The sequence below is a fragment of the Doryrhamphus excisus genome, chromosome 15, assembly GCF_030265055.1.
Source record: "Doryrhamphus excisus isolate RoL2022-K1 chromosome 15, RoL_Dexc_1.0, whole genome shotgun sequence".
NCBI lineage: Eukaryota > Metazoa > Chordata > Actinopteri > Syngnathiformes > Syngnathidae > Doryrhamphus > Doryrhamphus excisus.
In genome coordinates, this window is record NC_080480.1 from 4344325 (window position 1) to 4363742 (window position 19418).

A 19418-nucleotide genomic window follows, 5' to 3' on the forward strand; every position below is an offset into this window, starting at 1 on the left:
TTTCTCTCCAAATATTTAAACTTTTGCCTTAAATAATCTTTCTAAATTGTCTCCTTACAAAGTTCTGATATTATTCACAAAATATTTTGACTTTATTCTCATATTATTATAAATTATTCAAATATTTATTTTTTGTGTTAATATTGTACTTTATTTTTGTAAAATTACTGCTCTTTTTTCCTTTTTTCCCTTAATTTCCTTCTAGTAAATATTATATTATTATAAATTATCCAAATATTTATTTTTTTCTGTTAATATTGTACTTTATTCTTGTAAAATGACAGCTCTTTTCCCCCTTAATTTTCTTCTAGTAAATATTTTATTATAAATTATCCAAATATTTATTTTTTTCTGTTAATATTGTACTTTATTCTTGTACTTTATTCTTAGCTGTTTTTTTCCTTTTTTTCTTATTGTTTTTCCAAATAAATTTAATTATTTTAATTATAACTTTATTCCTTTTTACTTTTTCCACAACCAACTAAAATGATTAAATTACTTCCATTTTATTTAAATTTTTGCTGTTGTTGGCATTTTATGTGATGGGAATGGAATATTTTCCATCCTTTTTGGGTAATACCATGTTTTTGAGTGGAAAATATTCCATTCCCAACATAGTATTTTTTTTTTTAAGATTTCTTGTTAAATTATATTTTTAGAATGTGCCACGGGCCAATGGGTCAGAAATGGCTCCCAGACTGCACTTTGGACACCTCTGGTGTAAATTTCCAGTACAGTTCCACAGTATGTTAAAATCATGAACGAGTGGAAATACAGGCTTTTCATTGGACAACAGTAATACCTTCAATTGTTATGTTCAAATCAACAATTTTCAATTGTTGAAGCTTGTTATTATTATAATAATAAGTACAATAACTTCCTGTTTGTCCTTCACAGCTTCCCACTGTCCACACCAAAGCAAGCAGGACCACGAGTCCCAACCCACGGCAAACTCCATCAGCCTGACTGTGCCTCAGATCCCATGGGAATGCCCTTTGTGCGCGTTGGCCCTGGAAGAGGGCGCGAGGACTCCGGGTGACGCCGCCAGTGGGGACGAGGACGACGGGGACGCTGTAAAGGAGACGGACAAGGAGGAGAACCACTTAGATGAGCGAGCGGACGGCAACGAGAGGACGAAGAAGAAAAAGAGGAGCTGCTTTGGACGCTGTAGGGATTTGTGGAATGGGATGAGGAGGAAACTGTGGGGCATCGTGGAGAGCAAGTACTTCAGCCGGGGCATTATGATTGCCATTCTCATCAATACCATCAGTATGGGCATTGAACATCACAATCAGGTAAGACGTCTTCACAGTTAACATACGCACGTATTGATGCATGATGGTTGTGGTGGTGGAAATCTTCCCCGGTTCTGTGCCATCGTCGGGGTAACTTGCTGTTTGTTAGCACCCCCCACCATATTTTCCATGCAGAGGGTGGAAAATATTCCATTCCTAACATTTTTTTTATTTTAAAAATAAAAACTAGGTTAGGAATGGAATATTTTCCACCCTCTGTATGGAAAATATTTAATTCCCAACATTTTTTTAAAGATTTCTTGATTGAAGATTTCTTCAACATTTTTTTAAGATTTAAAAAATAATAACTAGGTTAGGAATGGAAAATTTTCCATACACAGGATGGAAAATATTCCATTCCTAACATAGTTTTTTTATCTTAAAAAAATGAAAACTAGGTTAGGAATGGAAAATATTCCATTCCTAACATAGTTTTTTTTTAATCTTAAAAAAATTTTCGGAATGGAATATTTTAAAGATTTCTGGTTAAATTATAATTATTATTTTTTTTACATCACATAAAAAGCCAACAAATAGTTGGTAGAAAAAGCGGTAGAAAAAATAGCCTTAAAATAGTTTAAAATTATTTTTTTAAGATTTCTTGTTTTCTTGATTACTCTGTGAATAGAGACAATATGGAATGTTCCATAATGCTCATGATGGTCAGATTTTGTAAAAAAATGTAATGTATGTAAATGTAACGACCAATGAAAACCAATACACTTTTTTACAAAGGAAAGGACATGAAAATAGGACAAATTATTTACATTTTTGGTACTTCCTTTGTGCAAATGTGTGTTGTGTACGATACACTGATACCACACATGACTTCCAGCCAGCAGACAAAACCACCAGTGAGCTCTGCCCAAAGTCTGTGGACCATGTCAGAATGAAAAAAAACACCCCCCACCCCACCACCACCACCACGCTTTAATCCGCTTTTTCTCCCAATCTATCTTCATCCCCTCTCGCTTCCAAACTCCCTTCCTTCCTTTTTTTTCCCCCCCTTGCAGCCTCATTATCAAGCAGACCCATCTCTTCTAAATCAATATCCTCCTGTCGATCAGAGCGGAGGGGTAGGTGCAAGGGGGGTTGGGGGGCAGGTCAACAGGAGAGGAGAAAAAGTGGGAATGAGTTGAGTGGCGGAAGGAAATGGGCTAAAATCCATGGAAGTCGGATACGGCTACAATGTTGTTAAGATAAAGAGATGATGCTGGAGAAGATAGAAGCTCATCCATTTATCTGACATCTGTTTTGATAACACATCTGGATATGTATCATTCTTCTGTTGTTGCTTGGTGCCTTCAACTAGTTCTTATCCATTTAGGGCACAAAAACTTAAATATTTGTATAAATTATACCAATAACATACAATACTATTGATATACTTCCTCATAGCATCCAAAGGTTTGCTATGACATTGACATGTTCCCGACTCCCGCGTACAAAAACGAGATTTATTACTATTGACAGAGCTGTCTGGTGATGGCACGCCACAGCTTAATAGCTAATACATCATCATTTCCTTCCTTACTTTCCTCCTCTTCCTCATTATCTGTCAATCCCCGAGCCGTGTTTCTTATCGTAGGCCGTACTACTTCGCTTCCATTATGAATCATCTTTTATTTCCTAAGCTCAAGTGAATGGCGCTTGAATATCAATGAAAATGGAAACCGGCGAGAACTTCAAAGTCAAATGTGTCAACCCGTGTCTCACACGCTGTGATGCTGTTTTATGATGTTTACGGATGTATACATACAGTAAACACATACAAGAGATGCATTAAATATGCCACCTTGACAATAATAATGGTGGTTTTGACTGACATGCTATTATCCCAGTCTAAGATGTCGACGCTCCGTTTTAGATGGGGTCGGTTTTTAACCTTGTTTTCACCTTGAAATGCAAAACCTATATTAAAGGGGATCTGTTATGCTTTACAATGGCCCGCCCTCACTCTGTTTAGCTGTTTACCCTGTTAGCAATAGCAAGCATAGATCAAGGATAGATCATTCATCGTTTAGCTTCCCAAAAGAGGCAAGCATCAGCAGAAGTGGTTGGTGTTGTGGATTCCACAAAATTCCGCAAAATATGTTCATCTGTCAACCGGCACACGGGACTGTTTCGTGAAAATACGCGAAACTGACGTCTTTCCAGTGTTATTTGGTTGTGTTGAAGAGTTAGAAGTAGGAGCTCGGCAGCTGTCCTGAAGTCCTCAGGAGCGCTTGGGAGTGTGACTAATCACAGTGGAGTGAGCATACCCGGAAAAGGGCCAGGGGTGGAGTAAATTAAACAGACCGTTTGGGCAGGAAGCAGGAAATCCATGGAAACACCGCAGAAAGAGGTGCAGAGTCTGGAAGATCTAGAAAGCTCAACTCAATACAAAGGGGCCGAAAATGAGAACAATAGGTCCCCTTTAACGTTTTTTGTATTTGTATTTACCGTTCACTTTAAACAATTTAGAACATAATTAATACCCGAGTGGTTAGCACGAAGACCTCAAAGCTAGGAGACCCAAGTTCAATTCCACTCTGGGCCATCTGTGTGTGGAATTTGCATGTTCTCCCTGTGCATGCATGGGTTTTCTCCGGGTACTCCGGTTTCCTCCCACATTCCAAAAACATGCTAGGTTAATCCACCAGTCAGTCAAGGGTGTACCCCGCCTCTCGCCCGAAGACAGCTGGGATAGGCTCCAGCACCCCCCGCGACCCTCGTGAGGATAAGCAGTGGAAAATGAATGAATTAATGTCTACTATAATGGGTGATAGGAATTTAAAGATGACTATAGGGGTGTTATGTCATGTTTAGAGCTCTTTAATAATGTTAAAACCTTATTTTTAAGGTTGTAAACGAGTTTCTACGCTCTAAGTATGAAAATATTTAATATATAATAAATGAATCCTACTTCTGGAACCAATTAACTGCCATAAATGAGGGATCAGTGTAGTCAAAAATGCAGCGTTAGCGGTTAGCATGTAGGCTAACCACTAGGAGTTTTCTCCGGGTACTCCAGTTTCCTCCCACATTCCAAAAACATGCTAGGTTAATTAGCGACTCCAAATTGTCCATAGGTATGAATGTGAGTGTGAATGGTTGTTTGTCTATATGTGCCTTGTGATTGGCTGGCCACCAGTCCACTCTCGCCCCAAAGACAGCTGGGATAGGCTCCAGCATACCCATGACCCTCGTGAGGATAAGCGGTACAAAATGAATGAATGAATGTGCACTTGGGGGGGAGACGTACAACAATGAATTTCGCACACAATAAAACTAAAATAAAGTAAAATTATTCCAACAACATGCATGCTAGGTTAATTGGCGACTCCAAATTGTCCATAGGTATGAATGTGAGTGTGAATGGTTGTTTGTCTATATGTGCCCTGTGATTGGCTGGCCACCAGTCCAAGGTGTACCCCGCCAGCTGGGATAGGCTCCAGCAGAAAATGAATATAACATATTTAAGTCGATGAATCATGTCATGGGCCCTTTAAGTCCTTGACTCCTGTTAGCCTTGAGCGGGTACATTTCTCACTTTCCGAGGCACATCTGTTCTGGAGCTCCTGTTTAGGAACCTTGATGAGGTTGGACTTTGGCGCGCTGCCGAGCAGAAACACAAAGGTATCGCTGCTCGTGTTGGGGAAAAAAAAAAAGAGCTCATCTCAAAGGCGGCAGAGACAAAAGCATCGGTTGGAGTGCATGTGCGGATGCAAATGCATGTGCTTCCATATGTGGCTGCTTTGAAACGCTTTGGCACAAACTCGCTGGGAACGAGACGAAAACTGCTGTGTAACCGGCATCCGCCTCGCCGCCTTCCCCCCACCCCACCCCCGGCACCCGTTTATTTTTAGAGTCTTCCGAGACAGGAGAAAGCAACTATTCTGTACACTGTCAAAGAGTGCGTGGGTGGACGGGAAAGAGAGAGAAAGAGAGAGAGAGCCGAGACACTTGGGATAAAATGCAGGAAATAAGAGCTTGTGAAGGGATTCTTGGGAAAAAAAATAATTAGTCAAGGTGGCGGCAGGGAATGTTGTAGGTTGAGGTGTTTCCTGTTTACCGATAAACAAAGGCGCGGAATGCGTGCGTTGTGTTTGCAGATGCTGGCATCCTTGGCAGCTTTCCGCCTGGAATGCCCTCCGACACCTGCCTTGTCTGCCTTTTTCCGATGTTAAAAGCCAGCGTGTGTCGCTGGGCTAAATGTTTACACCTCTGTCAGGAAGCGGCACGGTGGTGGCAGCCCCGCCTCCCCCCCCTTCAAACACACACGGATGTCATCTGAGGTTACAACATTTCTACTCACGGCTCTTCATCAGCAGCCGTGCGAGTTCATCCTCTGAAACTGAAGTGATTTGTGGGAGTTAGGAGGACTAATTTGGACTTAAGGTATTTCTAAACACTTCCGTTGCCAAATGCTGGGATTGGGCAATCACTCTGCGGCTAAATACATAAAGCTCAAATGGTAATCCCATTAGGGTCCTACAAGACAAACAAAGCACGTATTGGCTTGCATATAAGGTATGGCAATCTGCTGGCTGTCACTCATGGGTCTTAACAGGCTTCATATGAAAAGTACCTTGAGATTTTATTGTAACACTAGAATGCTCATAGGCCAGCTAAACAATTATAACTTTATTCATTATTACTTTTTCACCAAGCAAATTTTCCAGTAACTAAAATGATAAAATTACTTTAATTTTTTCCATTTTTGCTGTTGTTGGCTTTTGATGTGATGTAAATAAAATAAAAAATGAAAAATAAAAATATCATTTAACCAGAAATCTTAAAAATATTCCATTCCATTCCATTGGACATTCCATTTAACATTTAACCTAACAAGATTTAAAAAATAAAAACTATGTTAGGAATGGAATATTTTCCACCCTCTGTATGGAAAATATTCTATTCCCATTCCAGGAATGGAATATGTTCCATCCTGTGAATGGAAAATATTCCATTCCTAACATAGTTTTTATTTTTTAAATCTTAAAAAAAATGTTAGGAATGGAATATTTTCCACCCTCTGTATGAAAAACATTCCATTCCTAACATTTTGTATTTATTTAAATAAATATAAATAATAAATAATAAAAAAACTGTTAGGAATGGAATATTTTCCACTCAAAAACTGTTAGGAATGGAATATTTTCCACTCAAAAACTTGTTATTCAAAATATTTAAATAAATTGAAAAAATAATTAAAAATGTTAGGAATGGAATGTTTTCCATACAGAGGGTGGAAAATATTCCATTCCTAACATAGTTTTTATTTTTTAAATCTTAAAAAAATGGTTAGGAATGGAATATTTTCCACCCTCTGTATGGAAAACATTCCATTCCTAACATTTTTTAGTATTTTTTTAAATTTATTTAAATAAATAAAAATATAATAAATAATAAAAAACTGTGAGGAATGGAATATTTTCCACTCAAAAACTTGTATTATTCAAAACAGAGGATGGAAAATATTCCATTCCTATCAGGTTTTTTTTAAGATTTCTTGCTAAATTATTTATTTATTTATTTTTACATCACATTAAAAGCCTGCAACAGCAAAAAATTGAAAAAATTTAAGTAATTTTATCATTTTAGTTACTGGAAAATTTGCTTGGGGAAAAAGTAATAATGAATAAAGTTGTAATTGTTTACCTGGCGTCTGGCCATTCTAGTATCAAATGGTTTTGAAGGAGCTCTCACCACCTTGTCTTCAACTACCTAGCCTGAGGAGCTGACCAATGTCCTGGAGATCTGCAACATCGTCTTCACCAGCATGTTCACCTTGGAAATGATCCTCAAGCTGACTGCTTTTGGCTTCTTTGAGTACCTGAGGAACCCCTATAACATCTTTGACGGCATCATTGTCATCATCAGGTAAGAACAATCTTATGAAATCATGAAAATGAGAACATCACAACTACCTTCTCATGTCTTCAACTCAGCGTGTGTGAGATCATCGGTCAGGCGGATGGCGGCCTGTCGGTGTTGAGGACCTTCAGGCTGCTGCGGGTCATTAAGCTTGTGAGGTTCATGCCCGCCCTGAGGCGTCAACTGGTGGTCCTGATGAAGACCATGGACAACGTGGCGACCTTCTGCATGCTGCTCATGCTATTCATCTTCATCTTCAGGTATCATCTTCTACTGTTATGTGTGCTTTTGTCTTCATGATGATATGATACTTCAAAAAGTTATCAAATCATAAAAATCATCTGAGGGAATTGGAGATAAGAATGGTGTGTAGTTCGAGTAACCCAGTCCAAATAAGACACACTTCCCAAAGCCTGGAGGCAATTTGTGTAAAACAGTAAGACGTAGATTAATAATTCAACTTTCACGTCATTTTTTCTCACACTCCTTTTCATATTTTCCATATTGACCCGAATATAAAACTCTTTTTTTTTTTTTTAAATCAAGACCCAGTAAAATTCCAACCATTCATCAAGCCAAAGTAGTTGGACTTTTAACAAATGTAACAATTAGGGATTGTTACACCCGCAAACGTAATAACTGCCCACAAACGTAATACAAATCTGCAGCTTTAAATGTAATAATCCCGCAAATGTAATAAATTTCCCACAAACGTAATAAAATTTGCCCACTGCAAACGTAATACTGAATTTCCTGCAAATGTAATAAATATTACATTAAAAAAAAAAAAACAATGTTAGGAATGGAATATTTTCCACTCAACAACTTTGGCATGGGAAATATTCCATAATAGCTTTTTATGTGATGTAAACAAAATAAAAATAAAAAAATAAAAAAATATCATTCAACAAGAAATGTTTAAAAAAAAAAAACAATGTTAGGAATGGAATATTTTCCACTCAAAAACTTGCATTATCCAAAACAGAGCATGGAAAATATTCCATAATAGCTTTTTATGTGATGTAAACAAAATAAAAATTAAAAAATAAAAATATCATTCAACAAGAAATGTTAAAAAAAAAAACAATGTTAGGAATGGAATATTTTCCACTCAAAAACTTACATTATCCAAAACTAAAAGGAAATAATTACATTTTGTTTGTGTGTTTTAGTTACAGTATATTATTGTATGTGTGATTTTGTGTGTGTGTATATAGGGAAGAAATAATCAAAAGAAATGATAAAATATAATAATAATAGTAATAATATTTTTGGCAATTATCACAATTGTGTTATCTTTTTAAATTTTTTATCTTTTTTAATCTTTTTTTTAATTTAAAATAAATTATTATTTCCTTTAATGTATTCAAATGATACTCTTTGAATATTTTTTCCACAAAAAAAGAAAAAGAATTATCTTGTTAAAATCTTCATAATGACATCTACACTTTCTCCTTCATTAAAAGTAATATACATATACATATATATATATGTACATATTACATATGTAATAATTTCCTGCAAATGTAATAGTTATTACATTTATCGGAAATTGAGATTTGACAATATTTGCGCATCGTTTTTTAGCAATAAAAGACCCATCAAGCACACAAAAACCGTAATCAGCCACCTGAAACTGCGTTTGAAAAGTAAAAGGTTTGCCAAAGACATCCATGGCAGTACACTGACTGCTCAGAGCGTGTGCCCGAATACAGTGCACCTTTCTGGGCCACACCGTGTTGCTCGTCCTGCTCTATACTCTGGTTCTCCTGGTTGTAGTGATGTCATGATATTTGATTAGGACAAATGTGAAATCCAAATGTGTTCCAGTTCTTTTTACCTCCATGTTGTCAGTACCATATCACTCTTGAGAAGTACAAAAAAAATATATTGTGGATCTCTAATAAATTCTGAAACTTTTTCAGTATCCTGGGAATGCATATATTTGGCTGCAAATTCAGTCTGAAGACCGAAGCAGGGGACACCGTTCCCGACAGGAAGAACTTTGATTCCCTCCTCTGGGCCATCGTCACTGTCTTTCAGGTAGCCACGCAAAGTTGCATGAAATAAAATTCTAAAATATAAAAATAAATATTAAAAATATAAAAAATATTTTTTTTATTATTAATTAAAAATAAAAAAATGTAAAGATAAAAATTACTGTTGTAAAATGTATCATTCACTTTGTGTGTGTCGGTAAATCTGGTAGATTCTGACTCAGGAGGACTGGAACATGGTGCTGTACAACGGCATGGCTTCCACTTCGCCCTGCGCCGCCCTCTACTTTGTCGCCCTCATGACCTTTGGGAACTATGTGCTTTTCAATTTGTTGGTCGCCATCTTGGTTGAGGGCTTCCAAGCTGAGGTAAGACACGCACACACATCCAGTCCTACAATACGAGGTAAAATATGGCTGCCTTTTGCACATGCATGATATGCATGATATATACTGTAGTTAGGACTCTTCAGCGTACTATGTTGGTTTTTTTTGCATGTTATGCAAACTTAACTCAAGTCGCCACGGTTACACACCATATAGTGTAACACTATAAATAGCACACTACCCACCTCTGAGACCTTTCCAGTGATATAAGAAGAAAAAACTGTAATAAGTATGGGGAATAATAGGATATGTTGTGCTTCGCTGCCAGGCCCATAATTATATTTTGGGGGGGATTTTAACATTTTAAAGGCCAGTGTGTTTACCTAACAAGACAATAAGAGGAGTTTTTGCTTATTAGGCCCCAATATGGGTCAATGTTTGACATTGATTTCCATGTACGATTTTTTTATGACGTGTCAGATTAAAAACAAACACTCAAGGTCCTGTCCAAAATATGTCAGCTTTTTAAAAATTTCTGTAAAAATATATATTGTATATACTGTATTTGAAATTTAAAACATGACAAATACAATTATTTAAAATTGAAATTAAAATTATTTATGTATGTAATTGACACATTTTTCAGTCAATTTTTGGTGAATTTAGAAAAATCTGATTTATTCGCACTGAATTTGTGTGAATTAATTTTTAAAACACATATTTTTTCATTATATTTCATATCATACTGTTTAAAGTATTAATTCTAAGTCCAATTAAAAAAATTATAATTGAGTATAAATTAAATATAATAATTATTAGATTATATTTGTATAATATGTTGTTTAATTAAATTAACTATTGTATTTATAATTAATTTATTTAATTTATTTAATCATGAAAAATAATCAATAATGACAAACAATTTTCCAAAAAATTCAAATACAATCATTTAAAATTGAATTTAAAATTATTTATGCATGTAATTAACACATTTTTCAGGACTAATTTCCTGTGAATTTAGAAAAATCTGATTTATTCGCACTGAATTTTTGTAAATTAATTTTTACAACACCGTATTTTATTCTTTATATTTCTTATTTTACTGTTTAAAGTATTGATTAGAATTATTATTGTATTTATTATTATTATTATTATTATTATTATTATTATTATTATTATTATTATTATTATTATTATTATTATTATTATTATTATTATTATTATTATTATTATTATTATTATTATTATTATTATTATTGAATGTGCCGATTCTATATTATTAGAATTTTGTGGCAAATGTGTAAGCATAGCATTACATTCAAATGAGATACGTGCACAAATCTAACAGTCAGTCCTGAAGATACTTTTTTAATAGAATATTTAAAGCATTTTGAAAGTCTGAGTCGAGCATCTTATTCCACTCAAGCAAACCCAAAATATTGATTTTCGCTATGAAAGCAAACAAATCTTCAGAGATGAGCCTGCCTGCATCGGAGAGCATGCAGTTTGCAAAACTGACCTGCAGCGGATTAAATAAGCAGAGGGCAATTATAGCAATAGCTATGGACTGATCATTTTTCTCCATGTTTTTTTTTTATCTTTTTCCCTTCTTATCTCTCTCATCACTCCAGGGAGATGCAAACCGCTCTTACTCGGATGATGAAAGGTCTTCCTGCAATTTTGAGGACAACGATAAGCAGAAGGACTCACTGCATCTCTCAGGTATTAAAAGGTTTATATTATAATTCCATCAAACCGTCGTCGTGATTATTAGTTTATTAGAATATTCTTGCTGGTCCAATGGCGGGCATATTTCTCCAAATGTTGTGTTTCTTTTTCTCTCAATCAGAAATCACTCCACACTCTTTATTGCTCTCTGGTTCTACCATATCTTACTTATTGTGTGGAAATATGCGCGAATAACTATAAAAGCAATCTTCACTCGCTAAATGTACTGCAAAAAAGGCCAGTAAGGATAATTCATAATGCCGCCTACAGAGAACATAATAACTCCTTATTTCTAAAATCACAAATACTTCAACTTGCTGATATAGTTCATCTTCAAAGGCTAAAAATAACCAATTAGCTAAAAATGTCATCCAATACTTCTCTACAAGAGAGGAGAAATATGATCTCAGGGAAGAACTACATTTGAAACACTTACATGCTCGGACCACGTTAAAAAGCCATAGCATTTCAGTATGTGGAATCAAACTATGGTCATTGTATGGTCATATCACCTCGTACTTCAGTACGTGACTAAATTAAATTAAATTAAATTAAATTAAATTAAATTAAATTAAACTAAACCCAAAACTAAACCCAAAACTAAACCCAAAACTAAACCCAAAACTAAACCCAAAACTAAACCCAAAACCAAATACCAAACCCAAAACCAAACCCAAAACCAAACCCAAATCCAAAACTAAACCCAATACTAAACCCAAAACCAAAACCCAAACAAAACTTAAAAAAAACTTCAACTATATTAGGAAAGCAGGAAGTGAACAAATGTAACAGTTACTGATTGTAAAAGTACCAGATGGAGGGGTAGGATTTAATAAGCTTTGCTTCTTCCTACTCCTTTTGGACATGTGGAACTGTGAACTGATTATGGGATGCATTCAATTGTAATCTGATGCATGTTCAAATGAAATAAAACCATTACCATTTTTAAATAAAAAGAAAAACTCACTTCACACCCAGCTGGTGTTTCGCTTTTCATCGCCATTTAGCCCTTTATTCCCGTCTGCGGAGCACAATTGACATTTCTATCCTCATCTATCTTCTCTTTTCTCCCTTTTGGCCAAATCCAAAGCATCACTATCGATAAATTAGCACGTTAGCAAAACGTTGAAGGGGCCTCTGATGTGCTTTCTTACTATTTAAGGATGAGACAACCTGCTGGCAGGGTTATCACCATTACAGGATGCTCTCTGGCTCCTTTCGAGGTGATTCAACTTGGATTAAACCTTCCCGTGTCGCTCTTAACTGGCCATTATGTCGCTTTTGGAAACGTGTTCGACAACGTAATGGAGTTTAAATTCAGCTCACCTCCCCGAGAGGTGCGACGGGAGAAGAAAAATGCCTAATCAATGTTCTCGCACAGTCTTTGCCGTTTGAGTCGTTCATGCATTACATGAATCCTCGCACTCTTTAACTTGGCCTTTTCACAGACCCAAAGATCTGTACGCTGACCCCTAATGGACACTTGGACCTGGGCCCACTTCCTGCCGGCTTGTTTCCTGGTGAGAGGCTGAGCTTTGCTCTGGGGTCGAGGAAGAACAGTGTCATTTCACTTGGCAGGGCCAACCTGGAGCACAGGGCGGCGGTAAGTGAGCAAAGGACCGCCGGATGGTGATTGGTCTCAAGGGTTTTATCGCGGCTTTTTTCATTTGCAAAGCTAGCTATTTATTTACAATAGGGCATTTACTTGATTAAAATGCCACAATATGGATAAAAGCATGAAGGCACACATTTCAATTACTCTATGAATCAGGAATGAGGTTGGACCTTCCAGTCGCTCCTGAATCTTAATCCAATTCCAGTATATTTTGGACAGTTCTATGGTACTGGGATCAGTTTCTAGCCAAAGGTATGGCTGGGGATGAACCTGAGAGCCTTAAACCCATCAAACATCCAGACCAGGCAACACAAGTCTAGAGTCCTTACCTAGAGGTGTGGTCCAATACGGACCTGGACTTCTTGGTCAGTTCAGGAATTACATGCGAGTTAATGATGCGACTCCAACAATCACATCTGAAATACAACAGAAACAGACAGACAATGAGTGACAGGTATGTATAAAGCGGACAGCGAGACAAGGAACGTTTTGAAAAAGAAGGTAAAAATGAGTGACAGGCATGTCTAAAGCGGACAGCGAGACGAGGAAAGTTATGGAAAAAGAAGATTTTAATGAGTGATGTATACAAATAAAGTGGACAGCGAGACAAGGAAAGTCATGAGAGAATGTAAAAATGAGTGACAGGTATGTATAAAGTGGACAGCGAGACAAGGAAAGTTATGGAAAAAGAAGATTGAAATTAGTGATGTATACAAATAAAGTGGACAGCGAGACAAGGAAAGTTATGAGAAAGAAGGTCAAAATGAGTGACAGGTATGTACAAAGTGGACAGCGAGACAAGTGAGTTTGGGAAAGAAGACTGAAATGAGTGATGGATACAAATAAAGAGGACAGCGAGACAAAGACATTTATGAGAAAGAAGGTAAAATTAATGATGGGTATGTATAAAGTGGACAGCGAGACAAGTGAAAGTTATGGGGAAGATTGAAATGAGTGATGGATACAGTTAAAGAGGACAGCGAGACAAGGAACATTATGAGAAAGAAGGTTAAAATGAGTGACAGGTATGTATAAAGTGGACAGCAAGTGAAAGTTATGGGGAAAGAAGATTGAAATGAGTGATGGATACAAATAAAGCGGACAGCGAGACAAGGAAAGTTATGAGAAGGTAAAAATGAGGTATGTATCACGTGGACTGCGAGACAAGTGAAAGTTATGGGGGAAGAAGATTGAATGAGTGAGGATACAGATAAAGAGGACAGCGCGACATGGAACGTTTTGAGAAAGAAGGAAAAAATTAGTGACCGGTATGTATAAAATGGACAGCGAGACAAGTGAGTTTGGGAAAGAAGACTGACTTGAGTGATGGATACAAATAAAGAGGACAGCGAGACAAAGACATTTATGAGAAAGAAGGTAAAATTAATGATGGGTATGTATAAAGTGGACAGCGAGACAAGTGAAAGTTATGGGGAAAGACGATTCAAATGAGTGATGGATACAGATAAAGAGGACAGCGAGACAAGGAAAGTTATGAGAAGGTAAAAATGAGTATGTATAGTATGTATAACGTGGACAGCGAGACAAGTGAAAGTTATGGGGGGAAAAGATTGAAATGAGTGAGGATACAGATAAAAAGGACAGCGAGACATGGAACGTTTTGAGAAAGAAGGAAAAAATGAGTGACCGGTATGTATAAAATGGACAGTTAGACAAGTGAGTTTGGGAAAGAAGACTGAAATGGGTGATGAGTACAGATAAAGAGGACAGCGAGACAAGGAAATTCATGAGAAAGAAGGTAAAATTAGTGACAGGTATGTATAAAGTGGGCAAAAAGGGAAGATTGAAATTAGTGATGGATACGGATAAAGAGGACAATGAACGTTATAAGAAGGTAAAAACTAGTGACAGGTATATATAAAGTGGACAGCGAGAGAAGTGAAAGTTATGGGAAAAGAAGATTGAAATGAGTGATGGGTACAGATAAAGAGGACAGCGAGACAATGAACATTATGGGAAAGAAGGCTAAAATGTATAAAGTGGACAGCGAGACAAGTGAGAGTTTGGGAAAGAAGATTGAAATGAGTGATGGATACGGATAAAGAGGACAGCGAGACAAGGAAAGTTATAAGAAAGACGATAAAACTAGTGACAGGTATGTATAAAGTGGACAGCGAGACAAGTGAAAGTTATGGGGAAGATTGAAATGAGTGATGGATACGGATAAGGAGGACAGCGAGACAAGGAAAGTTATGAGAAGGTAAAAATTAGTGAGAGGTATGTATAAAGTGGACAGCGAGACAAGTGAGTTTGGGAAAGAAGACTGAAATGAGTGATGTTACGGATAAAGAGGACAGCGAGACAAGGAAAGTTATGAAAAGAAGGTCAAAATGAGTGACAGGTACGGATACAGATAAAGAGGACAGCGAGACAAGGAACGTTATGAGAAAGAAGGTAAAAATGAGTGACAGGTATGTATAAAGAGGACAGCGAGACAAGCTATTGCTATTTCTCCATGAAGCATGATGGAGACCCAGCATAGTCATGAATTATTAGCACTCATCACCATCATGCACAAATATGGTGGAATCTATACTATAAGGTGCACAGGTAGTCAGCCATTTTGGTTTGCAGGTGCTGTACACCATGAAGCATGAAACCACAAGACCTTGACCAAAGTCACTGTGTATTAAGGAGATCCGAGGAGATCCATTTTCCATCCCGTGTTTCTCTCTCAGTATCCAGGTCGGGGTTACCATAACTGGGGTCGTCCGCTACCGCCCCATTCCCAAGCTTCCTGGGCTCGTCGTTCCAGTTGGAATAGTCTCATAGGAGTCCACCCCTGCTCCTCTTCATCTCCCACCGCGAGTCCAATCTTCACCTCCTCGCCCTCTGCTAGACCGTTCTACGGTTACGGCTTAGGCGGACTGGGAGGCGTTGTTGGCGGAAGTCTCCGTATCCGCGGCCCCCGTGCCTCCTCATCTCCGCTCCGCCACCTCCACAGTGTACACCCGGACGAGGAAGAAAGCCTCCTCTCTCCTGCTGTTGCCACCCGAACTCTTCACCTTCGCCATCCGATCCTCCAGGGACATTTCGTACCTAGGAGGGACCGCCGAGCTCTATCCCTCGAGCTTCCCCATTTGCTACAAGTACCCGGAGCCACACATCCTTCCAGTACTCTATTCCCACCCCGTCCCACGTCCCCAACGGCGCTCCATGCCCACCACAGGAAGAAGAGCTACTCCGGAGGGTTGCTAATCAGCGGCGGTGGGGGACCGGAAAGTCTAAGCGTCATAGGAAGAGTACACCAAGACTGTAATGGCAAGACTCCCCTGGCGCAGATCCTTCAACCCCCTCCTAATCAGCAAACGGAGCAGCCCGGCGGGCCGAACAACCATCGGCAGCTTATTGCGGACGTCTTTCCTCAGGTGAACACTCGGAACAAGGACCGCGAGGACCTGGACGATGAACTGGACTATGTAAGTTACCAGTCGCCCGTCCAAAGTAACCGGTTATATCTCGGTAATCCAGTTAGCTAAGCTAAACCGTATACAATCAGCCATTAGCGCTTGAGTTTTAGCAATAATCTCCTGCTCTCATGTGCAGGATTTTCCGAGCACTTTGTGTGAAGTCGGCACTTTGTATCTATGGAACCCCCCGTGGGAGCGCTATTGTTTCTATTGTAAACAAGACCGTGTACGAGAAGAACACGGTTAATTAGAAAGGACGATTTAGACGGCGGGGTAAGAGCGCCATACAGATGGTAATGTTGGTAGACGCTCCAAGCTGTTCCTGTACGCCTTTTCAATTCTGTAAATAATTCAAGTCAAGAGGGTCTCGCTGTGTTTTTATGTTTACAACATAATGTGTTGCAGAGCTTGTGCTTCCGTGTGCAGAAGATGTTGGAGACGCACAAGCCAGATTGGTGCGAGACCAGGGAGGATTGGTCGGTGTTCCTGTTCTCGCCGCAGAACAAGTGAGTTTGCGTCATTTTACCGTGCGTTGACACCCTTTACCACACTGTAAACCCCAATGTTCAAAGTACTTAAGTAAATTAAGTTATGCATACTCAAAGTTCTTAAAAAAGTTCAAATAACTTACTTATGTCGAGTTCATTTAACATGTTGTTCCATTTTAAGTACTTTTAACTAATATGTTTTGATTAAATTGAACTATGGCTATATTAAGTAAGATTAACTTTGAAACATAAACTATGTTTTTAAGTACATACAACTTAAGACACTGTAAATACGATTGCTCAAAATAATTAATTGGTATAAGCATAGTTAACTTAAAATTTTCTTAAAAGTTCTACTCATAAATGTTGATTGCAAGTTGCATTATCTGTCTTTTCAGTTAAATATGTCAAGTTCATTTAACATAGTTTACATACAACTCAAGACACTGTAAATCCGAACTTGTAGTTTTTGATTAACTCATAGCTAATTAAAAAGTATCTACACTGTAAACCCGAATGTTCAAAGTACTTAAATAAATTAAGTTCTAATAACTTAATTATGTCGAGTTCATTTAACATGTTGTTCCATTTTGAGTACTTTTAACTTTTTTTTTTATTAAATTGAACTATGGCTATATTAAGTAAGATTAACTTAAAAACATAGTTTACAACAATATAGTTACAAACATAGTTAACTTAAGACACTGTAAATCCGAATGTTCAAAGTACTTAAATAAATGAAGTTATGCATAGTCAAAGTTCTTAAAAAGTTCTAATAACTTAATTATGTCAAGTTCATTTAACATGTTGTTCCATTTTAAGTACTTTTAACTAATATGTTTTGATTAAATTGAACTATGGCTATATTAAGTCAGATTAACTTAAAAACATAGTTTACCTACAACTTAAGACACAGTAAATCGGAATGCTCAAAATAATTAAGTGTAGTTAACTTAAAATTTTCTTTAAAGTTCTACTTATAAATGTTGATTTCCAGTTGCATGATTTGTCTTTTCAGTTTATTTAACTTGTAATTTCTGATTAATATGAACTTTTTGTAGATTTGTGTAACCTACTTAAAATAATTAACTCATAGTTAATTAAAAAGTATCTACACTGTAAACCCGAATGTTCAAAGTACGTAAATAAATTAAGTTATGCATACTCAAAGTTCTTAAAATAGTTCTAATATCTTAATTATGTCCAGTTCATTTAACATGTTGTTCCATTTTAAGTACTTTTAACTAATATGTTTTGATTAAATTGAACTATGGCTATATTAAGTAAGATTAACTTAAAAACATAGTTTACATACAACTTAAGACACTTAAGTTCTTAAGTTCTACTTTATCTGCATTATCTGTCTTTTCAGTTTATTTAACTTGTTAACTTATTTAACTTGTCATGGATTAATATGAACTTTTTGCAGATTTGTGTAACCTACTTAAAATAATTAACTCGTAGTAAATTAAAAAGTAAAAAAAAGTATCTATCAAACCAAGAATCAATTAAGAATAAATCCATTGCATCAGATAGATTTGGAAAGAGTTGGAATGAGAACGAAAATTAAAGAATGAAGAATGCATGGCAGAGAGAATACGAAAAAGAAAGATATTTCTCTTTTCACCCCAAAATTAAAAAAGTATATTTTAATATTAACTCAAAATATTTAAGCACTGATATACTCAAATGTTTGAGTTTATGCACTCGAAAAAAAATGTGAAAATTACTTTTTTTGATTTCTGCTAACTTATTCGGGTTTACAGTGCATCGTACATTTCACAGCAAATTATTAATAATTTATATTCTGGCCCTGCCCATCTTATCAAAGATTGTGGGCCATGCCTCCGCAGGGATGGATTTCCACTTTGTGTAAACGGTTTCTTTCATACGCTGCATCATCTTCACTGTTTGTAATAAAAGGCATTGAAATGTTGCCACATGGGTTGTAAAAGTGATTGCTCTTTTCATTTAGTTTTCCATCCTTTCCAATAGGCATTGCTGCAAGGATATTTAATTGCTTTTTTTGGGCAACACGAGCCAGTGCCACATGCCAAAATGTGGAAATGTGCATTCGGTTTATTTCATCCCATTCGATCGCTTTTGATGTGCTGTGTCTCTCGCCTGCATTGTAGCAGCAGGCAGGAGGCTTACCCTCATTTGTTGAACATTGTATTGGAACAGGTGTACTTCGTTTTTTTTTGAGTATGTAATTGTGCTCTCCTCTGTGGTTTTTGAACTCAGGTTCAGGCAGATGTGCCAGTCTATCATCGCTCATAAGCTGTTTGATTACGTGGTGCTGGCCTTCATCTTCTCCAACTGCATCACAGTGGCTCTCGAGAGGCCCAGGATACTGCAGGGCAGCTTGGTAAAGGGATCAGATGCATGGATGCATGTGTACAAGGGCAGTGAGTAGTGAGTGAAATTATGAGACAAGAAAGTCAAAATTATGAGAAATCCAAATTAGGACATAACACATTGGAAATATGTGATAACAAATCGAAATTATGAGATAAATCAAAATTATTAGATAGACAAGTCGAAAATTATGAGATTAAAAAGTCGAAACTATGAGATTAAAAAGTCAAATTTATGAGACAAAGTCTAAATTATAAGAAGTCGAAATTAAAAAGTCGAAACTATGAGATTAAAAAGTCAAAATTATGAGACAAGAAAGTA

At 36.8% G+C, this 19418-nt stretch overlaps 1 protein-coding gene across 3 annotated transcripts in view; it reads left to right on the plus strand.

The window, feature by feature from the left end:
- The window catches only part of cacna1ia (calcium voltage-gated channel subunit alpha1 Ia), a 175612-nt gene that overhangs the window by 126423 nt on the left and 29771 nt on the right, over positions 1-19418 (plus strand). For all 3 annotated transcript variants that reach the window (XM_058050223.1, XM_058050225.1, XM_058050224.1), the window contains exons 10-19: positions 898-1295; positions 7009-7160; positions 7229-7414; positions 9080-9197; positions 9364-9519; positions 11109-11199; positions 12654-12808; positions 15520-16260; positions 16657-16757; positions 18984-19107. In XM_058050223.1, the coding sequence (XP_057906206.1) occupies positions 898-1295; positions 7009-7160; positions 7229-7414; positions 9080-9197; positions 9364-9519; positions 11109-11199; positions 12654-12808; positions 15520-16260; positions 16657-16757; positions 18984-19107 (2222 nt within the window). The remainder of the gene's footprint in view (positions 1-897; positions 1296-7008; positions 7161-7228; positions 7415-9079; positions 9198-9363; positions 9520-11108; positions 11200-12653; positions 12809-15519; positions 16261-16656; positions 16758-18983; positions 19108-19418) is intronic.